This window comes from Diaphorina citri, unplaced genomic scaffold, assembly GCF_000475195.1.
Source record: "Diaphorina citri unplaced genomic scaffold, Diaci psyllid genome assembly version 1.1 scaffold102, whole genome shotgun sequence".
Classification (NCBI taxonomy): domain Eukaryota; kingdom Metazoa; phylum Arthropoda; class Insecta; order Hemiptera; family Psyllidae; genus Diaphorina; species Diaphorina citri.
The window spans coordinates 314,701-334,453 of NW_007377539.1; the positions used below are offsets into that span (position 1 = coordinate 314,701).

The window sequence follows — 19,753 nt, forward strand, 5'->3', positions numbered from 1 at the left end:
GGATTTACCTTTACTTGATTTTAAACCTTTGAAACAGAACAATAGATTGTCAGGGGTTTACCATCTTGACTTCCCACGCATATGAATAATTGAATATGTATTGATTATTGATATGCGTGGCAACTGTATTGGGGGATCGTAAACTTTTGAAAGATCGTAACGGTGATTTTTTTGATTTTTCTTTTTTTTTACTCACAGCTTATGTTGGTATGCGGTCTTATGGAATAAGTTTTAAACTTTACAGCAAATAACATTAATAATGGGTTTCCCGAAAAAAATTGAACACTGGTCAGCAATTTGAGATTTGAGAAACCAAAAAATACGAGCGTTCCTCTAATTTTGTCACCCAGTGTATTAGAGTTCCGCGAACTCGAAGAGAGGAAGTCGTCTCTGTTTCCGAAAGGAAAAGATGCCTTTACTCTCGGCAAAAGTGTGACTTTACTTTGGCAACAAACACGGTTAGCATGTTGCTTGTCCCGAGTTCGATTCCCACCATTGAAAAAAAACATTTACTCGTACATATTTCGATTGCAAATAATTCAAGGGATTCCTTGGTGTCGTGTTGACCCAGCATCTAAATGGGAAGTGTTGTGTCTCTTATCGTCCATCTGATGGGGGACATACTACGGGATGGACATGCTACGAAATAAAAAAACGGCCGGCGCTGATTCGGTAAAACACTCATCTACATGGTTTTACTGACTTTCCTTAAAAAATAAAATAAAGGGGATTTAGCTAAAAAGATTAAAAAATACCTACCTCAAAGCTGGATTCGAGTTGATGATGTCCTGAACAGCCGCCTCTCCCTTGTCCACAACTTGAGCCGCCAAATGTTTCAGATCGTCTGCAGGCAACTCAATTCAACTAATCAGTGCTTGTGTAGTAGTGAGGGGGATAAGGGACTCTAATAACCCTAAAAAGGCCCCAAAAACTTAGCAAAATTTCCGATAGATACCCTTGGCCATGGTTTGAACATTTTTCACCAAATTTTGTCAGGGATTTTTTTTTTATTTATTATGGAACAAAGGTATAGCTGCCTCTCCCTTAAAGGTAGGTATAACAAAGGTACCTATAGTAAGAAGTACACTAATGAAAACAAGAAGAGACAGAGTAAGAAATGAAGACGTACGAAAAACACTAAATACAGAAAGCCTAGAATCCAAAATAGTTGATAGAAGACTCAGATGGTATGGCCATATGAAGAGAATGTCAGAGGAATGCTTACCAAAGAAAATGCAGGAAATGAAGGACCAAGACCAAAAGGGAGACCCAGAAATCGATACATTGATGTCATAAAGTCAGACATAGAAAATAAACGAGGAGAGTGGGATGACATTGACTGTTGTTCCATAAAATGTAATAATTGATTCCGTGACTGGCCGTTGCGAGGACCACTTTAGCCTCGTGAGGAAAATGAGTAGCTTGTATAATATAAATGCGCATAGCGACCGGTGCCAGCATGGTAGGTAAACATAAACACTAGTTTTTTTTTCTTTTCAAATGTCGGGACATTGACCATTAGGCCATTTTCCCACGCGCGTCCCAATATGTTTCTACAATGGAACTTTTTTTTGTAGATGTTCACCTCCTTCTTCTTTTACCTAGATAATGTAATAGAAAGTTGTGTGATGTTCACGCTTGTTACTTAACTTACCCTGACCACTACTCTGCTGTGAGCCACCATCTCGCCTTTCTCCATCTCTGCTTCTCTCACTATAGTCCTCTCTGTCTCTCTCCCTTCTCTCACTATATTCTTCTCTGTCTCTCTCCCTTCTCTCACTATATCCTTCTCTCTCCCTCTCTCTGTGATCTCGATATTCTTCTCTCTCCCTCCGACTATCCCTCCGTCGATCTCTGTCGCGGGAAGTGTCTCTATCTCTCTCCCTCCGTTCGTCTCTATAGCTATCTCTATCTGTGTCGCGGTGGCTGTCTCTGTCTCTGTTCTGCCGGGAGCGGGCTTCCGAGATCAACTGATTGAATTCGTGGTAGCGAGGATTGGTTCGGTCCTGTAGGAAACTAAAACAAAAAACGAGTATAAGTAGTGATTTACCTGCAATGTCAGCATAAAACAACTGGGAATACATAGCGAAGTCGTATCCTATCGGAAACTGGGACCATTGCCCCTATTCTGAAGCTCATTTTCCCTCTTCTGATGCAGAAACGTCTGTACTAAACTACACTGGTTGACAAAATGAGAGGAACGCTCGTATTTTTTGGTTTTTCTCAAATTGTTGTTCAGTGTTCAATTTTTTTTTTCGGGAAACCCATTATTAATGTTATTTGCTGTAAAGTTTAAAACTTATTCCACCAGACCGCATACCTACATAAGCTGTGAGTAAAAAAAGGAAAATCAAAAACAAGGATCAGTTTTTTGCGAAAAATGCATGTTTCTGAAGATAAATGTTAAATTTACTACTGGTAAAAATTAGAAAAATTCTCTGGACCCTAGTCGGAACTTTTTTTAAAAAGTCCATTTTTGCCCTATAAAACTAATGGTAAAAAAGGAACGATTTTGAAAAAAATTGAAAACTTCCGGATAGGATCCAGAGAATTTTTCTAATTTTTTACCAGTAATAAATTAATGTTCTCAGGGTGTCTACCAAAATGGAAAAATAAAATTCCCTGACTTTTCCCGGTTTTCCAGTCCATTTTTTCCAAATTTCCAGTCTACTTTCAATATGGTTATGTATGTATGTAAAGGTATATAACTAGCTAAGGAATTTAACCTAAACTGGGAAACATTAGGAACCATAGTATAAATCTAAGTATATACTAAGTAGTGCTTTATTTAGATTGTCAGCTTTGAACAATTTGTCCCAGCTAACAGTTTAATAGAGCACCCTCTTTATTGATATAATTTTTACTAAAAGGTCTTACCTTGGCTTATACACTGTGGTGGTGGGTAAGAGAATTTGCTCGATTGACTATCCACACTGTATTGAGACCGAGATTGATTAGCTCCTAGTCCATACGTCTGTCTGTGGTCCATATATTGGGTCTTCTGGTCCATATATTGATTCTTCTCCATATTGTATGGGGACTTTTCATAGTTATCCATATACGGAGACTTCCCAAACTGGGAGTTGCTGTCCACGCCAAACTGATGCATGTTACCAGGGGGCTTCTCTCCAAATGATTGTGTCAAGGTGCTGCTTGCATAGCTCATCGTAGGAGGTGGAACAGACATTGGAGGAGGGGCGGAGGATATCGGACAGTTTATCGGTGGGGGCACCACACTCAGGTTAGGAGGCAGGGGAGGGGCCACACTCATACTGGGAGGGGGGACCATAGCAATGGGAGGAGGATGGGAGGTTGATGGAGGGGGAATGTTGAGACTAGGAAGGGAGGTGGGAGGGATTGAAGGAGGAGGCCCATGAGGTAGGAAGTTAGAAGGCAGGGGAGGTGCAATTGTGAGGTTGGGAAGTGACGATGGAGGTGGTATCATACTCGGGATTGATGTTGAAGGAGGAGGTATCATACTGGGTATGGACGTATTTGGAGGTGGGATCATACTCGGAAGAGAAGTTGGAGGAGGAATCATAGTAGGAATTGATGATGGAGGAGGTATCATGCTTGGGATTGAGGTTGGAGGTGGAGGTATCATACTAGGAAGCGAAGTGCTAGGAGGAGGTATAGAAGTGTTGGGCAAGCTGGTTGAAAGAGATGGAGGGGGAATTGACATGTTGCTCATGGAGATTGGAGGAGGAGGGGGCAGATGGATGGGAGGACCAGGTAATGAGAGGGAGGGTGGAGGGTGAGAGACCTGGGGTGGAGGTTGACTGAGGTTTGGCAACATGGAGGAAGGCGGGGTGGGAGGGGGAGGAATTGAATGAGGTTGAAGAGGGGAGGGGGGAGGAATTGTGTATGGCTGGAGGGGCGTGGGAGGGGGGATAGAGTGAGGTTGGAGGGGAGAAGGAGCAGGGATAGAATGTGGTTGTAGAGGGGAAGGGGATGGGATAGAGTGTGGTTGCAGAGGGGATGGAGGAGGGATAGAATGTGGTTGCAAAGGTCCTGGGGGAGGAATATTTTGTGGGTGAAGAGGAGGAGGTTGAGGGATGGAAGAGGAGGAGGAAGTGTGAATTATCACTGAGGGGAGAGGGATGAGAGTTTGACTTGTCGAGAGGACCAGGGAGGGAACTGTGATCATAGAGACAGAGACTGCTTGGAACTGAACTTGGTTCTCAGGAAGAACACCTGATTCACCTGAAAATGAAATGTGAAACAATGGTTTGAATTAGACAGTTCCAATTAGAAAGGTCACACAAATCTGCCTAAAATTTAGTGAGAGTTAAAATAGCCAGCCTCAGTGGTCTAGTGACCAATATACTCACCTGTTAATCAGGAAAGCATAGGTTCAATCCTAGCCAAAGTATGGAATTTTATCTTCAACATTGTTTTAAAGTTTGACCACAAGAATAGTACCAGCCCACTTCTGGGATCAAGGGACACTTTAGTCCTCTTTGAGCAGTACAAATACCTAAACACTGTTATTATTAGGTGACAATAAAATAGGTAGGTAAATAATCTCTGGGGAATTGCTTTTCAGTTAGAGGCATTTTTTTTTTACAATAATGGCAATTGACAGATAAAGTATAATTTTTGGTACCTGTGAGATCATTTCTGTTTTCTGAACTGGCATCATCTTCAACTTCTTTCTTTACTTCAACATGTTTGTCTTCACTTGACTTGGTTCCATCAAGCTTATTATCATTCAATTCTTCCACTTTAGGTTTGTCATCTTCACTTTCTGATGTCTTTTTGATTTTTGGAGCTGGAAAATGAAATTATGTATAATTAATAGTAATTCTGACTGTGCAATTAGACTCCAATTGTTAGATACCATAACTATGATCTGTTGAGGTATAAAAATAAAATATGGCTCATTTACCTCTGATCCCCGAAAGTTTGTGAAATTGCTGTAGAAAGCTTCCATCATTGGAGAAGATATTATTTGGCAGGACAGGTTTAGGCTCTTCTTGCACTCTATTACTGAAAAAAGAACAAAATGAAGTAAATAATTGGTATTTTAAGTCCCTGTGGTTTATCTGTTTGCTAGCTGTTTTACTGAGATTTCAACTAGCTGCTCATGTAATCTTGCAAGACTGAATGAACTCTAATCAAGCCTGGATGACCCCATGTGTATTTCATAAGAGAAACAGTATCTTGGTTGAAAACAACCAAAAGTCCTCTTACTTTTTATAAGACATGAATCTACTGTGCATATTTTTTCTCGTGTTCAACTGAGGCTTTGAGTTCAAGTTGTGACCGAGCTTCTTCAAAGCTTCCTCTGTATCTTGCCGTTTTTTCTCTTCTATTTTTGCTTGAATTTCCAGTTTCTTTTTCTCGATCAGTTCTTGTTGTTTGTACATTTCATCAAATCTGTCACCTCCAGGTCTCTTTTTGGGTTTGGCGTTATTGAAAGACATGATGATTGTCTTGATTTAAGCTGTAAGAAAGAGAAACAAGGTCGTCACTGTTATTATGGATATTTCAGAGATGAGAAGGCATGTAAGTGATTGCTTCTTGGTACCTACATAGGTGGTGTAAAGTGAAGATGCTTTCCTGGAAATCAGGAGGACATGAGTTCAATCACGTCTGAGGTATGAATTAACCTCTGAACTCGGAGATTAAGAACAAAGTCTCCCAGCATATTCAGAGGTCAGCAATCATTAACCTTTCAACACGTACCAGTAGTCCCGGACCTAAACCATCACATACACTGAATTCCACATACACTTCTTGTTATCAAACTTTTTGATCAGGCCCTTTTTTTCACTTACCTACCTGTCTGTCGATGGCAATCTTAGGAGTCAGGTACCTACTTGGAAAAAAACACACTATTAGCTGCACATAATATTAGTTCGTTTTTCAACAATTACATTCCTTTATTCTGTTTTTAAAACTTCAAACGATTAAAAGGTACAAGTGGAAAATTACTGGGATAAGAGATTTAAGAGAAGAATTTTCAATTTTCAAAATTTTCTTCACCAAATTTTCCAGTGGTTCATTTTCCTCATATCTGAGAAGTTATCAATCCGTTTTTCGGACATATGAGATTTGTTGTACATTTGTGAAACTAGCTCTTGCTGTCGTTTTTTGTTGCCGGCCATTATAGGGCGCGTATACACGAACGACATCTCGAGTCGTGAAACTACTGCAGTGGTTCTCAACATTTCCCAATGAACGAATCTTATATGGAGCACAATAGTGTGCCTCGTGAAAACCAAAAAAGTTTAATAAAAAGCACAAGTCCAAAGCATTTTTTTAACCTTCATAAAATCTGGGCTTTCCCCATATACATTTTTTAATTTTAAAAGGGGAAAAGAGAAAACCCTCAAGATACAGGTTTTTCTTGTAGATGGTACCTACCCAGTTTTTTCCCCCAAGGTTATTATTGGTTTAATTTCATTTTATTTTTAATACCTAATATTCTGAAAAAATCTCAGAATACTGCCTCAGAGGTGAGGTTGAACAAGATAAATAAGTACCTTTCTTTCCAAACAAAATCATCATATATTTATAGTCAAAGAAAGAAGACATTTCTTCCCAGAGATAACTAAAAAGTACAGAAATTTTAATACAACAGTTAAGTCACTAAAATTAGAAGGAAAATAAATAAATTTTCATACGAAACTATGTACCTAGTACCTATAATTTAAAAGTCTATAAATTGAAGTCTGATTTTTTTTATCCCTAACATACCTAGGTAGTTGAAGTATTCTCTTAGTAAGTCCAGGTTCAAAACTTCTATTATTGTGGTCAAAGTCTCAAACAGCATTTGATGACATTTTCTAAACGAGATACTTTGTCGAGTAGCATTATAACAGGAGACTGAATTAGAATAATGTCTTCACTTAACTAGGACTAGGTACCCCAGTCAAGTGAAGACATTATTCTAATTCATTCTCCAGTATATTGAAGATAAAATTCCACATCTCGGCTGGGATTGAACCCACGCCCTCCTGATTAGCAGGCGAGCGTCCTGGTTACCACTTGACATTCAACGCTATATTATTCTTCGGTATATTATGGTAGCTCGTGTTCAACATATGTTTCCCCTTATCCGTGGATTTTCCACCCAACCACGCTTTGTACAAGTGCTCCAAGGTTGCGTTCTCACGAGGCTCCGACTTCGCCAGGTCACATAGAATCGTCTCTAGTTCTAGCGCCGTTTCCTTCGGACTAGCAACCTTCTCATTACGAATCTGTGCGCCGCCATTCAAACAACCGGATGGACACGCCATGATCTCGATAAAATCGTAGGGTAGTCTCTTACGTTTCAGTTTCTGAATGAGGTTCTGTATGTTGCGGAACCCGTTAGCAATGCAGAAGCGTAGCGTGACATCCCCGCAGGTGAAGGTCGCCTCACGTATGTCTGGATTACGCAGAGGTTTGAACTCCACCACTGGGGATTCTCCGGGACACAGCTGACGTATCGCGTGACTTAGGACGTTGTGAGCATAGCCGCCACTGCCTGTCCCGTTCACGAGTAGCATGCGGTGTGGATTGTGTTCATCCCAAGGCCAATCTAATATGCCGTCCTTCTCCTCTTGTAGAGTTGTGGTCGCCAGTTCGTTTGCAAGAAGGACTTCCAACTCCACTGCAGTAATCACACAGTCCACATCCCGATAGCCAAGCTCTTCATTGTAGAAGTCAGCGCGTGAGGCTTCCAACTTCTTATCGTAGCAAGGCATGAGTGTCACATGGTAGATGTGACTCGGGTGAACACCTAGCTTCTCAGCGAGATGCGTCTTGATCAGACTCCCCATCACTTGTTGCGGGCTCTTCACTCGACTGATGTACGGGAGGATAAACTCCCCATGGCTTTTCTCCGCGTAGCACACCCACCCGGGACATTCCGACGTGAACAGCGGCCCGCCACCCGACAGGAAACGGTCGAGAAATTCGTTCTCCAGTTCAACGAGACTGAAGCAGTGTGCGATCCCAACGTCAAGCACCAAATCCACGCCCAGGCGCTTGAAAAATCCACACAGCTTCGCGACAACTTGCTCGTGTGAGAGAGCAAACTTGGCGCCTAGTGACAAAACAGGCTGGATGGCAAGCGAGAGTACGATCGTCTTAGTGTTCTCATTGGAGGAAGCTTTGTGCGCGTTGTTCTCGCGGATCACTTTCATTACTTCCTCGTGACTTTGTTGTGTGATAAGCACGGACTCGGCGCTCGTAATGCATCCACTACACGCAAGACAATCCGTGAGTGAGATCTCCACTTTCTTGAGTTTCTCTTCTCGCCCGTTAGTCTCCTGTATGTAAGCTCCGTCATCTTGGATTCGGATTTTGGCCCCGGTTCGCGGGCCGCTGGGCTTCTCGATTGGAATAGGTTTGATGCACTCCTGAGATGGGCCGATGAAGTCATCCAGATCTGTGAGCTGTAGAACTCCGCTGAATCGAGAAGATGCCATCTTTGTTTTATTAAATGTAATGTTTTATTTCTTTCTCTCCTCTTCTTTCTTTTATGTATCTTCGTATCTTCACTTTTATTTTCAAGCTCGTTCAAAAATTGCCGAGTTTAAAATTTATGAAGTTCTTTTTTTTCACTTTTGCTGTTTTTTGCTTTAGTTATTTTCAATGTCTACTTTTTTTTATTGTAATTACGTTTGAAAAACGAACTCGTGGTTTTATAGACTGCCAAGTGTAGATAAAGGCAGCCTATGTTTAAACAAATCAAAAAACAAAACTTTTCCCAAACAAAAGGTCGCTAGATATCGAATAAAATCATTTGTTTATAACTTCTCAATGCAAAAGGTCGCCACTTGTCGCCAGAAAGGTCGCTATTTGTTTGCTAGTTGTTGACAAAAAACGCTTCCAAACTTCTCCCAAAAGGTCGCTAGATATTGAACAAAATCATTCGTTTAATAACTTCTCACTGCAAGAGGTCGCTACTTGTCGCCACAAAGGTCGCTCCTGCTAGTTGTTGACGAAATCGTCGTCAAATTCCAGATCCTCCTGGTAGTCGTGCTCGGGTACAATGTTATCCTGTAGGATAATTTGGCGCAGAACTTCCACACTGGCTGGCGCGTCCGTGTATACGTTGCCTGGAAGGAAATATAATTGAACAAACCCAGTAAGTTTTAACTCGACGATCTAGCGAGACAGAGTTGAAGAAAAAAAAAAATCTTCTCATCCTAATCCTTCATTGTCTGTCTGAGTTTATTCTGTGATAAACTGAAAACTCTTAAACGTCTGTTTAGTCTGTTTTTGGCAAATGTGTTTTTAACACATGAAGAAAACTTCATTCCATTCTGGAGTTGATAGGGCTTTCAACCCCCCTATGGATCCCTAAGAAGAACTTTTTGTTTTTCTTCGTAATTTGGACTGAACGGTTTGAGCGAGTTTGATTTTTTTTTTTTTTTAAATTGTTCCCGCCGTTTTTATTTTGTAGCAATGAAACAACTGCTACATTAGATGCATGTGGTTTGTTTCGTAGTATGCCTCTCATCAGATTACATTGAGATACCAAACACCTAAAGGACCTACCTATAAAATTACTTGGAGATTTCTTCTTGATAATCCGGCAGTTCCTCTTCTCGGTTATGTTGACACCCTGGAAGTGAACTCTAGACTCTGACCGTGATACTACAGGAGCTCCATTATAGTAGAGAGGATTAACATATGGGAGTCCTGTGAACGGATTGATGAAGTCTGACCAGAACCCGGCGAACTTCAATTTCCTACTGATCTCTTTGGCAGCTAGTACAAACTGAAAACGCAGGGAAGGGACAATTATGTACTTATTTAATTTAATATTTACTTATATTTAATATCTTTGGGAATAAATTTTATCCTGATACTGCAAGTAGCTTTAAAACTAGGTGATTGAAAAATTAATCAAGGTTACTTTTACATGACCTTGGTTAGCATAAGGGGGTAAAGGGTCTTTTCAGTCCTATCCAAGCAGGATAAACAAGGTACATAAATATATTCTATTGTCTAATTTATAAGTGTAGATATGAATCCATTAGTTATTTATGCTGCTACTTTTTAAATGGTTTTACCTGACTTGAGACCTTCAAAAAAGTACATTTTTTTTCTGCATGTGATATTGAGTCTTTCATGAAAACCCCTCACTACCTTACCAAAGGTAAGCAAGCACATTATCAGGCAAAACATACTCTTCCCCCTTCTTCCCTTTTCCCCAAAATCTCACCGTTTTTGTAATTTTGTCTGCATCAGGATTGTTCTGTGGTATTTTCTGCTTCAAAGTGATCACTGTCAACTTCAGACTGTTCAAATCTGAACCGGGGAACAATTCAACAATACCTGCAAACAAGTAGAATCAAGAGTTTATTATTGTGAAATTAATAAAATTACTTAGTAGCATTGACTTTTAACTAGTGAACCTATAAAAGAAAGGTTATTGTAAGATGTAAGTCTATCTAGCCATTCAGTTAACTTGGAAGGTAGCACACCTGTCTTGTATGTGCTAGGTCATAGGTTCCTGCTGGGGGTAAACTTTATCTGGGGGCACGGTTGGTCCAAACACTATACCTACTACTGTTTGAATGACTTACTCTGTTTGAGCAACACAGGACACTCATGGGCCTTGCATTCAAACTTGCAGGATTCTAAATCAAAATGCTCCTTCTCAAGGTTGGTAGTTTCGTTCAAAGCTAGACCTGTGTTTCCTCGGAGAAAGAATTTGTAACCTATGGGTGTTAGTAGTTCCCAGTTGGGATTCAAAGCAGCTGGATTTGAGTAATCTGTAAATAAGAAAGTGTCATTACAGGCACATGATAGCATGATACACATGAAAAATCTAGAGATTCTGGAGTCTAATCCTAAAAGTATATTGCCCATCATATTTTTCAAATATTTTGAAACCAAAAACCTTACAAAAAAAATCTCACCATTCAAATGATTTCTATTTTTTCCGACAATTTTGAACACATCATCATACTTTGAATCACTACCACTCCGTCTTGAGTACTTGGCAATGCACACAAAATTTACTCGCAATGATTTCAAGTGGCGTAGAACTATGCTGGATTTCTGCATCATCTGGAATATCAATGAACATATCAGTTTAACCAAAACTATGTTATTTGTCAATTTACTTTTCATACCTCTGTCATAACGGTATCCATAACCAAAACAACCACAATATTCAATTTGAATCAACAACCTTGGAAGTGTTTTGATTTTGATTAGCACAGTGAACAAGATCGCAAGAAAGTCACTCTGGAGTCCCCCCCCCCTCGTTAAAATCCTAGATACAGGCCTGAAAGGCAACATAAATTTGTGACAAATAGGTATAGTTCATTGTGCTTTTCAGTTATGGATTTATGTTGTTAAAACAAACTGAAAAATAGAAACTCACTAAAAATTAAAATTAGTAGGATATAGGTACCTATTTGGACATTAGCCCAGTGTTGACTTCGGTTCATACACTTTGCTGTGAGAGGAATGTTTTTCTAATTATTTAACTGAGAAAAAAACATTAAACAAATTTAGAACGTAATTGGCACTCTGTTATTGGTTCAGAAAACAAATGAACCCTTGAAAGTCTTGAAACTAGAGCAAAATATTAAGTTGGCTGTTGGCCTTTCTTCCGTACTTACATCATGCTAGGCTTGAACGCAGTTCAATATCTGCTTGTAAGAAAATTGGTTATAAATGGGTTTGATCTTTGGTATGCTAAAAAACTAAAAAAATCCAATTGATAAGATAGAATTTTCCAATGAAAAGCTTTTGTTCTTGCTCAAATTTGAGGAAAATTGGAAAAACTTGTTGACGAATTTCCTTTTTTCAACTTTTGGTTTGTTGATAAACACATCAGCTGATTGGAAAATCTTGAAACAGCAACGTTGCCAGTTCATAAAGAAAGTCGTACGTCTTTGAAAATACCGTACAGTCGCGAAAAAAAAGCTCATGTAAACGGTCCTTATTTAGCCGCAAGATTTCAAAAAATTAGATTAGAAAAAATGTAAAAAATCATCAAAAAACTCAAAGAAGTTGCAAAGTTCAGTAAATCAAGTTTCATTTGTTCCAAAATAACCTCATCTTATAGTATTGTTAGTTCTTTATCTATCCTACAACATAAGTTTTAGTGGAAATCAGGCGATTGGCGAAAGGATTTCTATCAGGAGAGATGTCACAAACATTGGTGTCACTATAGCACTCATAGACTCATACCTACAGGGCAAGTTTGTTCTCTTGTAGTATCCTTAATTTGTGAGTGACTTCAATGATTAACACTCATCAAACCGCAGTCCTCAAAGCTAAATATGTAACTCACACATCAATAACTGTTCGAGTAATATCACCTATTTACCACAGAGACAGTCCTACAGAAATTCAACATCTTAGTTGTCATTGAACTCTGGTGTAGATTGCAAAGTTGCACCCTCAAGGTCACTCCAGATACCTGTCCAGTCATCAGTTTTTGCAGTTTTCTCAAAACCATCTTTTGTTTTAAAAATAATGCGTGTTCAGGATTGAACAAATATGTGGATGGCTTATGATGAGCTTGTTACTACAGTTTTACAAGATTTTTATGTTTACTCTGGGAGCTACATGTGGAATATTTCTAGCTAGCTATGTATGGAATGTTTCCAACAATCACAACAACAATTTCTCTTTATTATCCAAACCCCACCTACATCTTGTGACGGACAGTAAATATTATAACCAGTGGTTGAGAAGTCAAGGGGTGTCAAGAGTTCCTTCTGGAAGAAATACATGTTCCAAAAAATCAATTTTAGAGAGTGACTATTTGAAGCAACATGTGAAGATAACATGTGTGATATTTGTAAATAAACTAGAGTCTGCATATAGAATTTACAGTTCCTGGCTTGCTAGATGTGATAACTTTTATTTCTTTGGTCCCAAAAGTAATAACTTTATTCCAATTATTACTGCTACTCATTCTAAATATCCATGGCAAAGGCTGTGCAAATCACTAGAGTACTTGATTCTCAATGACAGAAGAAATGTCCATTGGATAATTTTAGTTAATGATGACAGATTTGTGATACCAGAAAATTTGAGATATTCTCTTGTACTCTTCAATTCATCTGAACCTTTTTATGGCGGTCATATAAAATCTCACAGAAATGTTCTCTTCAGTCCTTTGAACTTGGGTGTAGTCCTGAACAGAGCTACATTAGAACTATTGCTTCAAACCAATAGCTTACCATGTTATTTACAAAATGTCTTTGATCCTGACTATTTTCTGGGTCGACAATTATCTTTCCATAGTATTTATCCAAAGAGTTTACTAGATGAAAATAGATGCAATAGATTTCACCCTGTCACATTCAGTCAAATATTTTTGTCTCACATTCAAAATAAGGGAATTGAAAATCATGATCTAGAAAAAAATACTTTGAAAGATCAGGATGGACTGTGCTATAGCATAACATCCATCTCATTTAGCATGCCTCCCTTGGACAACAAAAAAGGAAAGTTAGAACTATTTTATGATTATATGTTATATCAATTTGAAAAGACACCAGTCTGTTATTCAGAGGGTCAATATTTGTCTCAGCCAGCTTATAGCATGCAGAGATGGGCCAAATCAATCACAATGTATACGAATAAAAATGAAGATGATGTTATTTCTATGTCTGACGAACAGTATTATCAAATTTGGAATAATATCTCTCTAGAAATTCCCCAAACTTACTGAACAGTTTGGTTATTTGGTATTTGAATGAGGGAAATCCTAAAAGAGCTAACTGACAAATTTTCAAAAAATGAGTTTATTGCAAGGTATCTACAAGTGCACATGCAATGCAACAAGGGCTATATGAATATTCAAACCCAAAGTAATTAAAAAAAAAAGAGAAAGAAAGTAGAAAATACCAAAGAGAGCATTTCATATATCTTCAAAAATACAACTGTTTTTTTTTTTTTTGTTTCCCTGGAAAAAAAACCAGTTTTGTCAGTTAGCTCTTTTAGGATTTCCCACATTCATTTATTTGCATTGATTACATTATAATATGAAAGATTTTATGTTTCCACGTTTTGTGTACCTATATGTGTTTTATACCAAAGTGATGATCTGTGTAACAGGGCCTCAGAGCCATTTCCAGGAATTTATCAAGGGAGGGGGGGGGGGGGCAATACTCGAAATTTTTGAAGCTTGGCTTTTGGGAAATAGAGAAAAGGGGAGTCCAAAGGAGGTCGAAATTTTTGAAGTCTGGCTTATGGTAAATAGAGAAAAGGTGAGTCCAAAGGAGGGGGGCTGCCCCCCCCCCTCAGTACAGCCCTGCTGTGTAATTACCATTCAGGGGAAATTTGTGACTCCAGGAGTTCTACGTTTAACATCATCCAATTAAAAACAGGTTGTCCCACTCTAGATGTGAGGCTTGAAAATTTTTCAAGGTTATGTTCTATTTATTTAATTTTTTTTTAATTTCTACCTACACCCTGTAGAAAATGACCTGAGCAGCCCTATTTAAATATTTCTACCACCCGGTATAAAGTGCTAAAACCGCACGCTCATCACAATTTGAACATTGCGGCAACACTGTAATTTTTTGCCGGCCGTTGCCGTCGTGACATTATCGCACAATCGTGTCGAAGTAAAGATGAGATTTTTTTACGTTTTGTCAAAAAACAAAAATAGAAAAATACAAATATGGAATGAAGAACTTGAACTGAAAGTGTTCCCCGATTCCTGTTTTTCCTATCGGTATACCGTAATAATACTGTAAAGTATGAATGAACAAGCGTATTCCCTGGTGCTGGAAACACTACATCAAGCCGCCAGTCAAAATCCGGAAATCCTCAAACCCGCTGAAGAAAAACTCAAGTCCTGGAATACCGAGCCAGGGTTTCATTCATATCTTGTGGTAAGTAGCCTTCTGGGAAATCCATCTTATATACCTAGGTACTAGGTAACTGTAGGAAAAGGGAATTGTAGAAATCACTCAGTAAAATGTCTTATATAGGGCCCTCAAAGGTCTGAAGACAGATAACAACAAAGTACTATTGTGCAGGCTACACCACATTGGAGTGGAGGGCAGGCCCATATTCAGGATTTTCTTGAGGAGGCAGGGGCCCAAGGTTTCAAACAGGGATGTACCAGTGGGAGTTGTGGATGCTTTATATGAGTCAAAACACCCAAGTGAAGGTGGACTGAGGAGATGTGAAAGTAGAGAGATACGAAGGGAAGATTAATGCAGGGACATATTTAGGGGAGCTGAGAGGGCTGATTACCTCTTGCTCAGACCTCATATTTGCTCTACAACTATGGTTTGAACTTCACAAATTTGGAGCAAATCCCCATCCCCTCGTATATCACTGTTGTTGTTTGAGTAGCTTTTGCAGAATCACAGAATAAAAGTAAGCAGGTATATCACTGGACTCTTTGTCCCCCCCCCCTTCAAAAAATCCTGCATATGGCCCTGATTACATGTGAAGGTCAGGTTCACCATGAGGAACATTTATCCAAATTAGGCGGAAACCTACAGAGTTGGATTTTTTATTATTATTATTATTATTATTATTATTATTATTATTATTATTATTATTATTATTATTATTATTATTAATGTCCAAGTTTTTGTGTCATTTATTTCAGAACATATTGAAAAACAGAAACATTGACAATACAGTGAGGTGGCTGGGGGTGTTGTGTCTAAAAAATGGAGTGATGAAATACTGGAGGAAAGGTGCTCCCAAGTAAGTTGGAAATTTTCTTGTCAGGCTTTTTCAGATGCTGTAAACTCCTTGAATGAGGCCAGTAAGGAGCCATAGTTAGATTTTTTCAATGTTGAAAGAATTCATATGGTGATTCAATGGTGAAGTAGTGTGAGCATTCTTGGCTCCCCCACCTCTTTCTTTTTTTATATATATATAAATAAATCAAGAAATACTTCTGTCAGTTTTTAACTTGTCTATTCCATACCAACCTTTAATGTGTCTTCATGACAGTTGATTAACTCTGATTGATAAAAAATGAAGTTCTTATAGCTTCACCTCAAAATGATTAATCATTTCCTTGCTCTTCATTTCAGTGAAATTGGCAGTGCTGAAAAGCAAAGTCTACGCCAAGTGCTCATCAGTGATTTCTCAGAACCTGTACCCCAAATTGAACTTCAGGTTGCTGTTATTATCGCTATGATAGCCAGGTAAGAAGAGGGATCATATTAAAAGACTTCATGACTTCACGAGTAGGTATAAGAAGGGCCATTGGTTATAAGCTCTATGTTATTGTAACCTGGTTAGATCTGTTGTGCCTCTCATGAGTACCTAGTTAGTTTGTATGCCTACTATTGTTACCAAAGATACATAAGATTTATAAGTTAATTGAGTTTGTATGCCTACTATTGTTACCAAAGATACATAAGATTTATAAGTTAATTGTACCAAGATTTATAAGTTGATTGACCTTGGAAAAAAAGGCCCAACATTAGCCAAAAATTAATTTCAAGGTTTGCCCCATACATACAAACAAAAATCTCAAGTTATATTAATAAAAAAAAAAAAAAAAAAAAAAAAAATTGGGAACCGATGACAAGAGAAATAAAAAAGTTTAGAAACTCCAAAGCAGATTCTGAAGAGGTCAAACAGAAGAAAACGAAAAAAGCCAACAGACTAGCCAAAGAAATTAAAACCATAAAGGTATGGTCTTCTTTTTAAAGACGAGAAAAAGGAAATATTTGTAAAAGTCTTGTCACTTTACTTATGGTCATCACAATTTATGACAGATTGTTTTTTTTACCACCTTATTTATTTTGAAACATGAAACAGCTACTTCATAGGAATTTAGAGGCCTGTGTAATAATAGCTTTAGATGGTTGAGAAGAGAAACAACGTTCCCTAATTAGGTACTGGGTGTTGAAATATTTAATTAAGGGTACCTAGTTAGTACCCTATCTACCTATAAAAATTGAAAATGTGAAAGCATTAGATTGTTGAGAAGAGAAACAACATTCCCTAATTAGGTACTGGGTGTTGAAATATTTAATTAAGGGTACCTAGTTAGTACCCTATCTACCTATAAAAATTGAAAATGTGAAAAATCCAAGAAAAAATGTCTGCTGGTTCAAGCACTGCTGTATAGATTTTACATAAATATTTCTCACATTTGATTTTCAGAAATTGAAAAAGGATGACATCTCTAAATTTGCTCTTCAATTTGATAAGGATCCCAATGCAATCCTAAATGATGTAAGTATCAATTCTGTAAAAGGACTGTTTTAAACAGGCTACAGTGCTACACTTACACCAATCTTTTGTTAGTTAGCAATGGCTCTCTTTGTCAAAGCTTGCTTTCAATGACAGTCCTTTCTTTTTGGCAAGTAGGACCAGTGCAGTTCATTCTAACTCCTTGTAATCAAAGAGATTCCTAAGGCAGAAAATAATCTTGGCAGTTTTTTTTTTTTTTTTTTCAGAAAGGTAAATTCCCAATTATTAATATTCCCCTCTTTACAATATCATGATAAATGACTTTCTCATTTTCAGGTAAAGGCACACATCAAGTTGAAAGTGCTCGTCAAAATCGCCATCAGTGACATCATGAAGAAAGCCGTGGCCGAGTTTCGCGTCAAGTATCCAAATTGGTTGATCGAAATTCCGAACATCTTGCGAAACATCGAACTCAAGAAGAAAGGCATGAAACTGAACGACGACATCCAAAAGGGGGAAGCCGCGAACTACGCTAGGGCGATGGAAAAATACGCGTCAGTCAGTGAAACGCAAATGAAACTTGCCGTATGATCTTTAGAAAGCCTGACTTTTTTTTTTAAAAAAAAGGAACACAGCTGTTTTATGTTGATATGTGCCTCAAGCTTCTAAATTGGAGAGGTACCCATGATCAATGTCAATAAATTTACTAATGAGTTGACAGAAAAGTGTAGACCTAGGGGGGTTATGTACTTTTACTTCACCATTTACTTTCTACTTGTGAACAACATTGTGATTATGTACGTGTTCCAGAGCCTCAAACAACTGCCGCATGATGTACCTAAAGTATAAAAAAGCAGGGATGTAAAAATATTGTTAGCTAGCTATGGTAAGGCAGTCTCTTCTTGATCCCTTGTGTGCTACATTGCTGCATCCATTTTTGTATAGGACTATAGCTAACCTAGATCGCTTGGAGGGTGGTGTGCCTGTCTTATGAGTGGTAGGTCACAGGTTCTATTCCCACCTGGGGCAGATTTTATCCTAAGTCAATAAGGTTTGTTTTTGTAATGGCTGACTTTCTTAGATTGTAATGGGTCCACCAATTTATTGTTGTAAAAAAATAAGCTGGGCAGTGCTTTGAACTCTTGAAATTTCCACGGTTCCCGGCATGCTTAATAACTTGAGGAAAAAAAAAATAATAATAATAAATAAAAAATCAAGATGTTGTCTCACCTAGTTTTCTTTTCAGTGAGTGCCACAACACTAGTCAGATGATCGAAAAGTTCTCCATTCTTACACAATTCAAACACGAGGAAGATGAAGGTCTCGGATTCAAACACATCATGAAGCTGAACTGAAACAGTAAAAAGGGTTACAGACTTACAAATGGGATAATATGATGGTAAATATTTTGGACCAGGCACAAGTTCTAAAAAAAAAAAAAAAAAAAAAAAAAAACATTCAAGTAGAAACATAAGAAGTTCAGCTAATATCTCTTTGTTCTTTAGTGCAAGTGTATGCACTAAAGAACAAAGAGAAGTCCCAAATGCAGAAAGTACAAATTCTTACTAATGAATGGGTGCCCAGCAACTAATCGGAGTATTCGGACTTCTTCTAGAGTTGAAACTTTGTTCTCGGGATCGGCAGATAGATCAATGATTTTGGCAGCATACTCAACACCTGTTTCTTTTTCTATGCACCTCCTTACAGTTGAACTGATACCTCTGCAAAAAAAGTATGATCTTAAATTTGAAACTCTCTTTATTCAATCCTCAGGTTTGACTGGCCCGATGACTGGCCTCAACTCGTTCCCACCCTACTAGCGGCTGTTCAAGACAAGGACAGCAAAACACAAGATGGGGCCCTCGTCACTTGGCAACATGTGGTGAAGGCGTTGTCCTCCAAACGATTATGTGGACATAGGAAGCTGTTTCAAGACCTGACAAGAGATCTGTTTCCATTCATGATCGAGTTGTACAATATGATTTTGAAACAGTTCCTCACTGAGGTGAGATTCACTTAATATTATTGAACATTTTATTATTGTTGTATTACATTATTGTATTATTGAACATTTTTTCAAAAATAATATTATTAAACATTTTAATCAAACTTCAGTAAAAAGAAAAAAAAAATGTGTTAAAAACTAATCCAATAGAGGAAACTGTAACTGCCTTATTGTCCTGAAGTCGAAGAAAAAGAACATTATGGGAGAAAGCCAGCTGTTCAGACAGAGAAGGAACCTTATCTGTTCAGGATAAAGTCTGCCCCTGGCGAGAATCGAACTCGGGACCTAGTACTGACAAGGCAGTCATGCCACCCTCCAAGCTAACTAGTCTGGTTTCATCCTTTTGGGTTCAACTAAAATACTAAGAACCACCGTACTGAGTTCAAATTAAGACCATTTGAGAATCCCTCCTGTGTTCATAGAGAAAAAAGGTCTTTCATCCAGTAAATCCGAGCTAAGTACCTGACTAGTCTGGCTCATTAAGGTGTGTCCACACATGGTCGACCGGCCATTGATCAAATAGTTGAATCCATGTTGGTGAGGCAGTGTGGACGGTTCAGTCGACATCGATCGATGGTCGACTATGTGTGGACCGACCTTTACAGTTTGTTTTTCCATTTCTTATTATTACTATTTTCAGGCTACAGACAACAA

The 19,753-nt window shown here is 38.3% G+C and overlaps 5 protein-coding genes across 11 annotated transcripts in view; 1 reads left to right on the forward strand and 4 right to left on the reverse strand.

The window, feature by feature from the left end:
- The window catches only part of LOC103524519 (phosphorylase b kinase gamma catalytic chain, skeletal muscle/heart isoform), a 33,164-nt gene that overhangs the window by 10,422 nt on the left and 2,989 nt on the right, over positions 1-19,753 (reverse strand). For both annotated transcript variants that reach the window (XM_026819913.1, XM_008489536.3), the window contains exons 2-3: positions 18,661-18,815; positions 18,325-18,445 (exon numbers count right to left, since the gene is read on the reverse strand). In XM_026819913.1, the coding sequence (XP_026675714.1) occupies positions 18,325-18,445; positions 18,661-18,815 (276 nt within the window). The remainder of the gene's footprint in view (positions 1-18,324; positions 18,446-18,660; positions 18,816-19,753) is intronic.
- LOC103516199 (formin-like protein 3) lies at positions 694-6,020 on the reverse strand. 6 transcript variants are annotated; one of them, XM_008489532.3, is made up of 6 exons: positions 5,785-6,020; positions 5,194-5,446; positions 4,889-4,989; positions 4,607-4,771; positions 2,878-4,203; positions 694-844 (listed from the first exon to the last, which is right to left on the reverse strand). In XM_008489532.3, the coding sequence occupies exons 2-6, from the start codon at positions 5,424-5,426 to the stop codon at positions 756-758; spliced, it is 1,914 nt and encodes a 637-aa protein (XP_008487754.1). In that variant the 5' UTR covers positions 5,427-5,446; positions 5,785-6,020; the 3' UTR covers positions 694-755. The 6 variants fall into 6 exon arrangements, with proteins under 6 accessions (XP_008487754.1, XP_026675712.1, XP_008487755.1 ...); XM_026819911.1 differs by having other exon boundaries at positions 5,194-5,450; XM_008489533.3 differs by having other exon boundaries at positions 5,781-6,020.
- LOC103524517 (probable cytosolic Fe-S cluster assembly factor GI11683) lies at positions 6,928-8,454 on the reverse strand. Its single transcript, XM_008489531.3, has one exon. The coding sequence runs from the start codon at positions 8,418-8,420 to the stop codon at positions 6,987-6,989; it is 1,434 nt and encodes a 477-aa protein (XP_008487753.1). The 5' UTR covers positions 8,421-8,454; the 3' UTR covers positions 6,928-6,986.
- LOC103524516 (methylmalonic aciduria and homocystinuria type D homolog, mitochondrial-like) lies at positions 8,716-11,747 on the reverse strand. Its single transcript, XM_008489530.3, has 6 exons — positions 11,577-11,747; positions 10,866-11,016; positions 10,530-10,718; positions 10,166-10,278; positions 9,496-9,718; positions 8,716-9,053 (listed from the first exon to the last, which is right to left on the reverse strand). Exons 2-6 carry the CDS (start codon positions 11,014-11,016, stop codon positions 8,926-8,928), a joined length of 804 nt encoding a protein of 267 aa, XP_008487752.1. The 5' UTR covers positions 11,577-11,747; the 3' UTR covers positions 8,716-8,925.
- LOC103524515 (C1GALT1-specific chaperone 1-like protein) lies at positions 11,931-13,990 on the forward strand. Its single transcript, XM_008489529.2, has one exon. It carries the CDS (start codon positions 12,476-12,478, stop codon positions 13,643-13,645), a length of 1,170 nt encoding a protein of 389 aa, XP_008487751.1. The 5' UTR covers positions 11,931-12,475; the 3' UTR covers positions 13,646-13,990.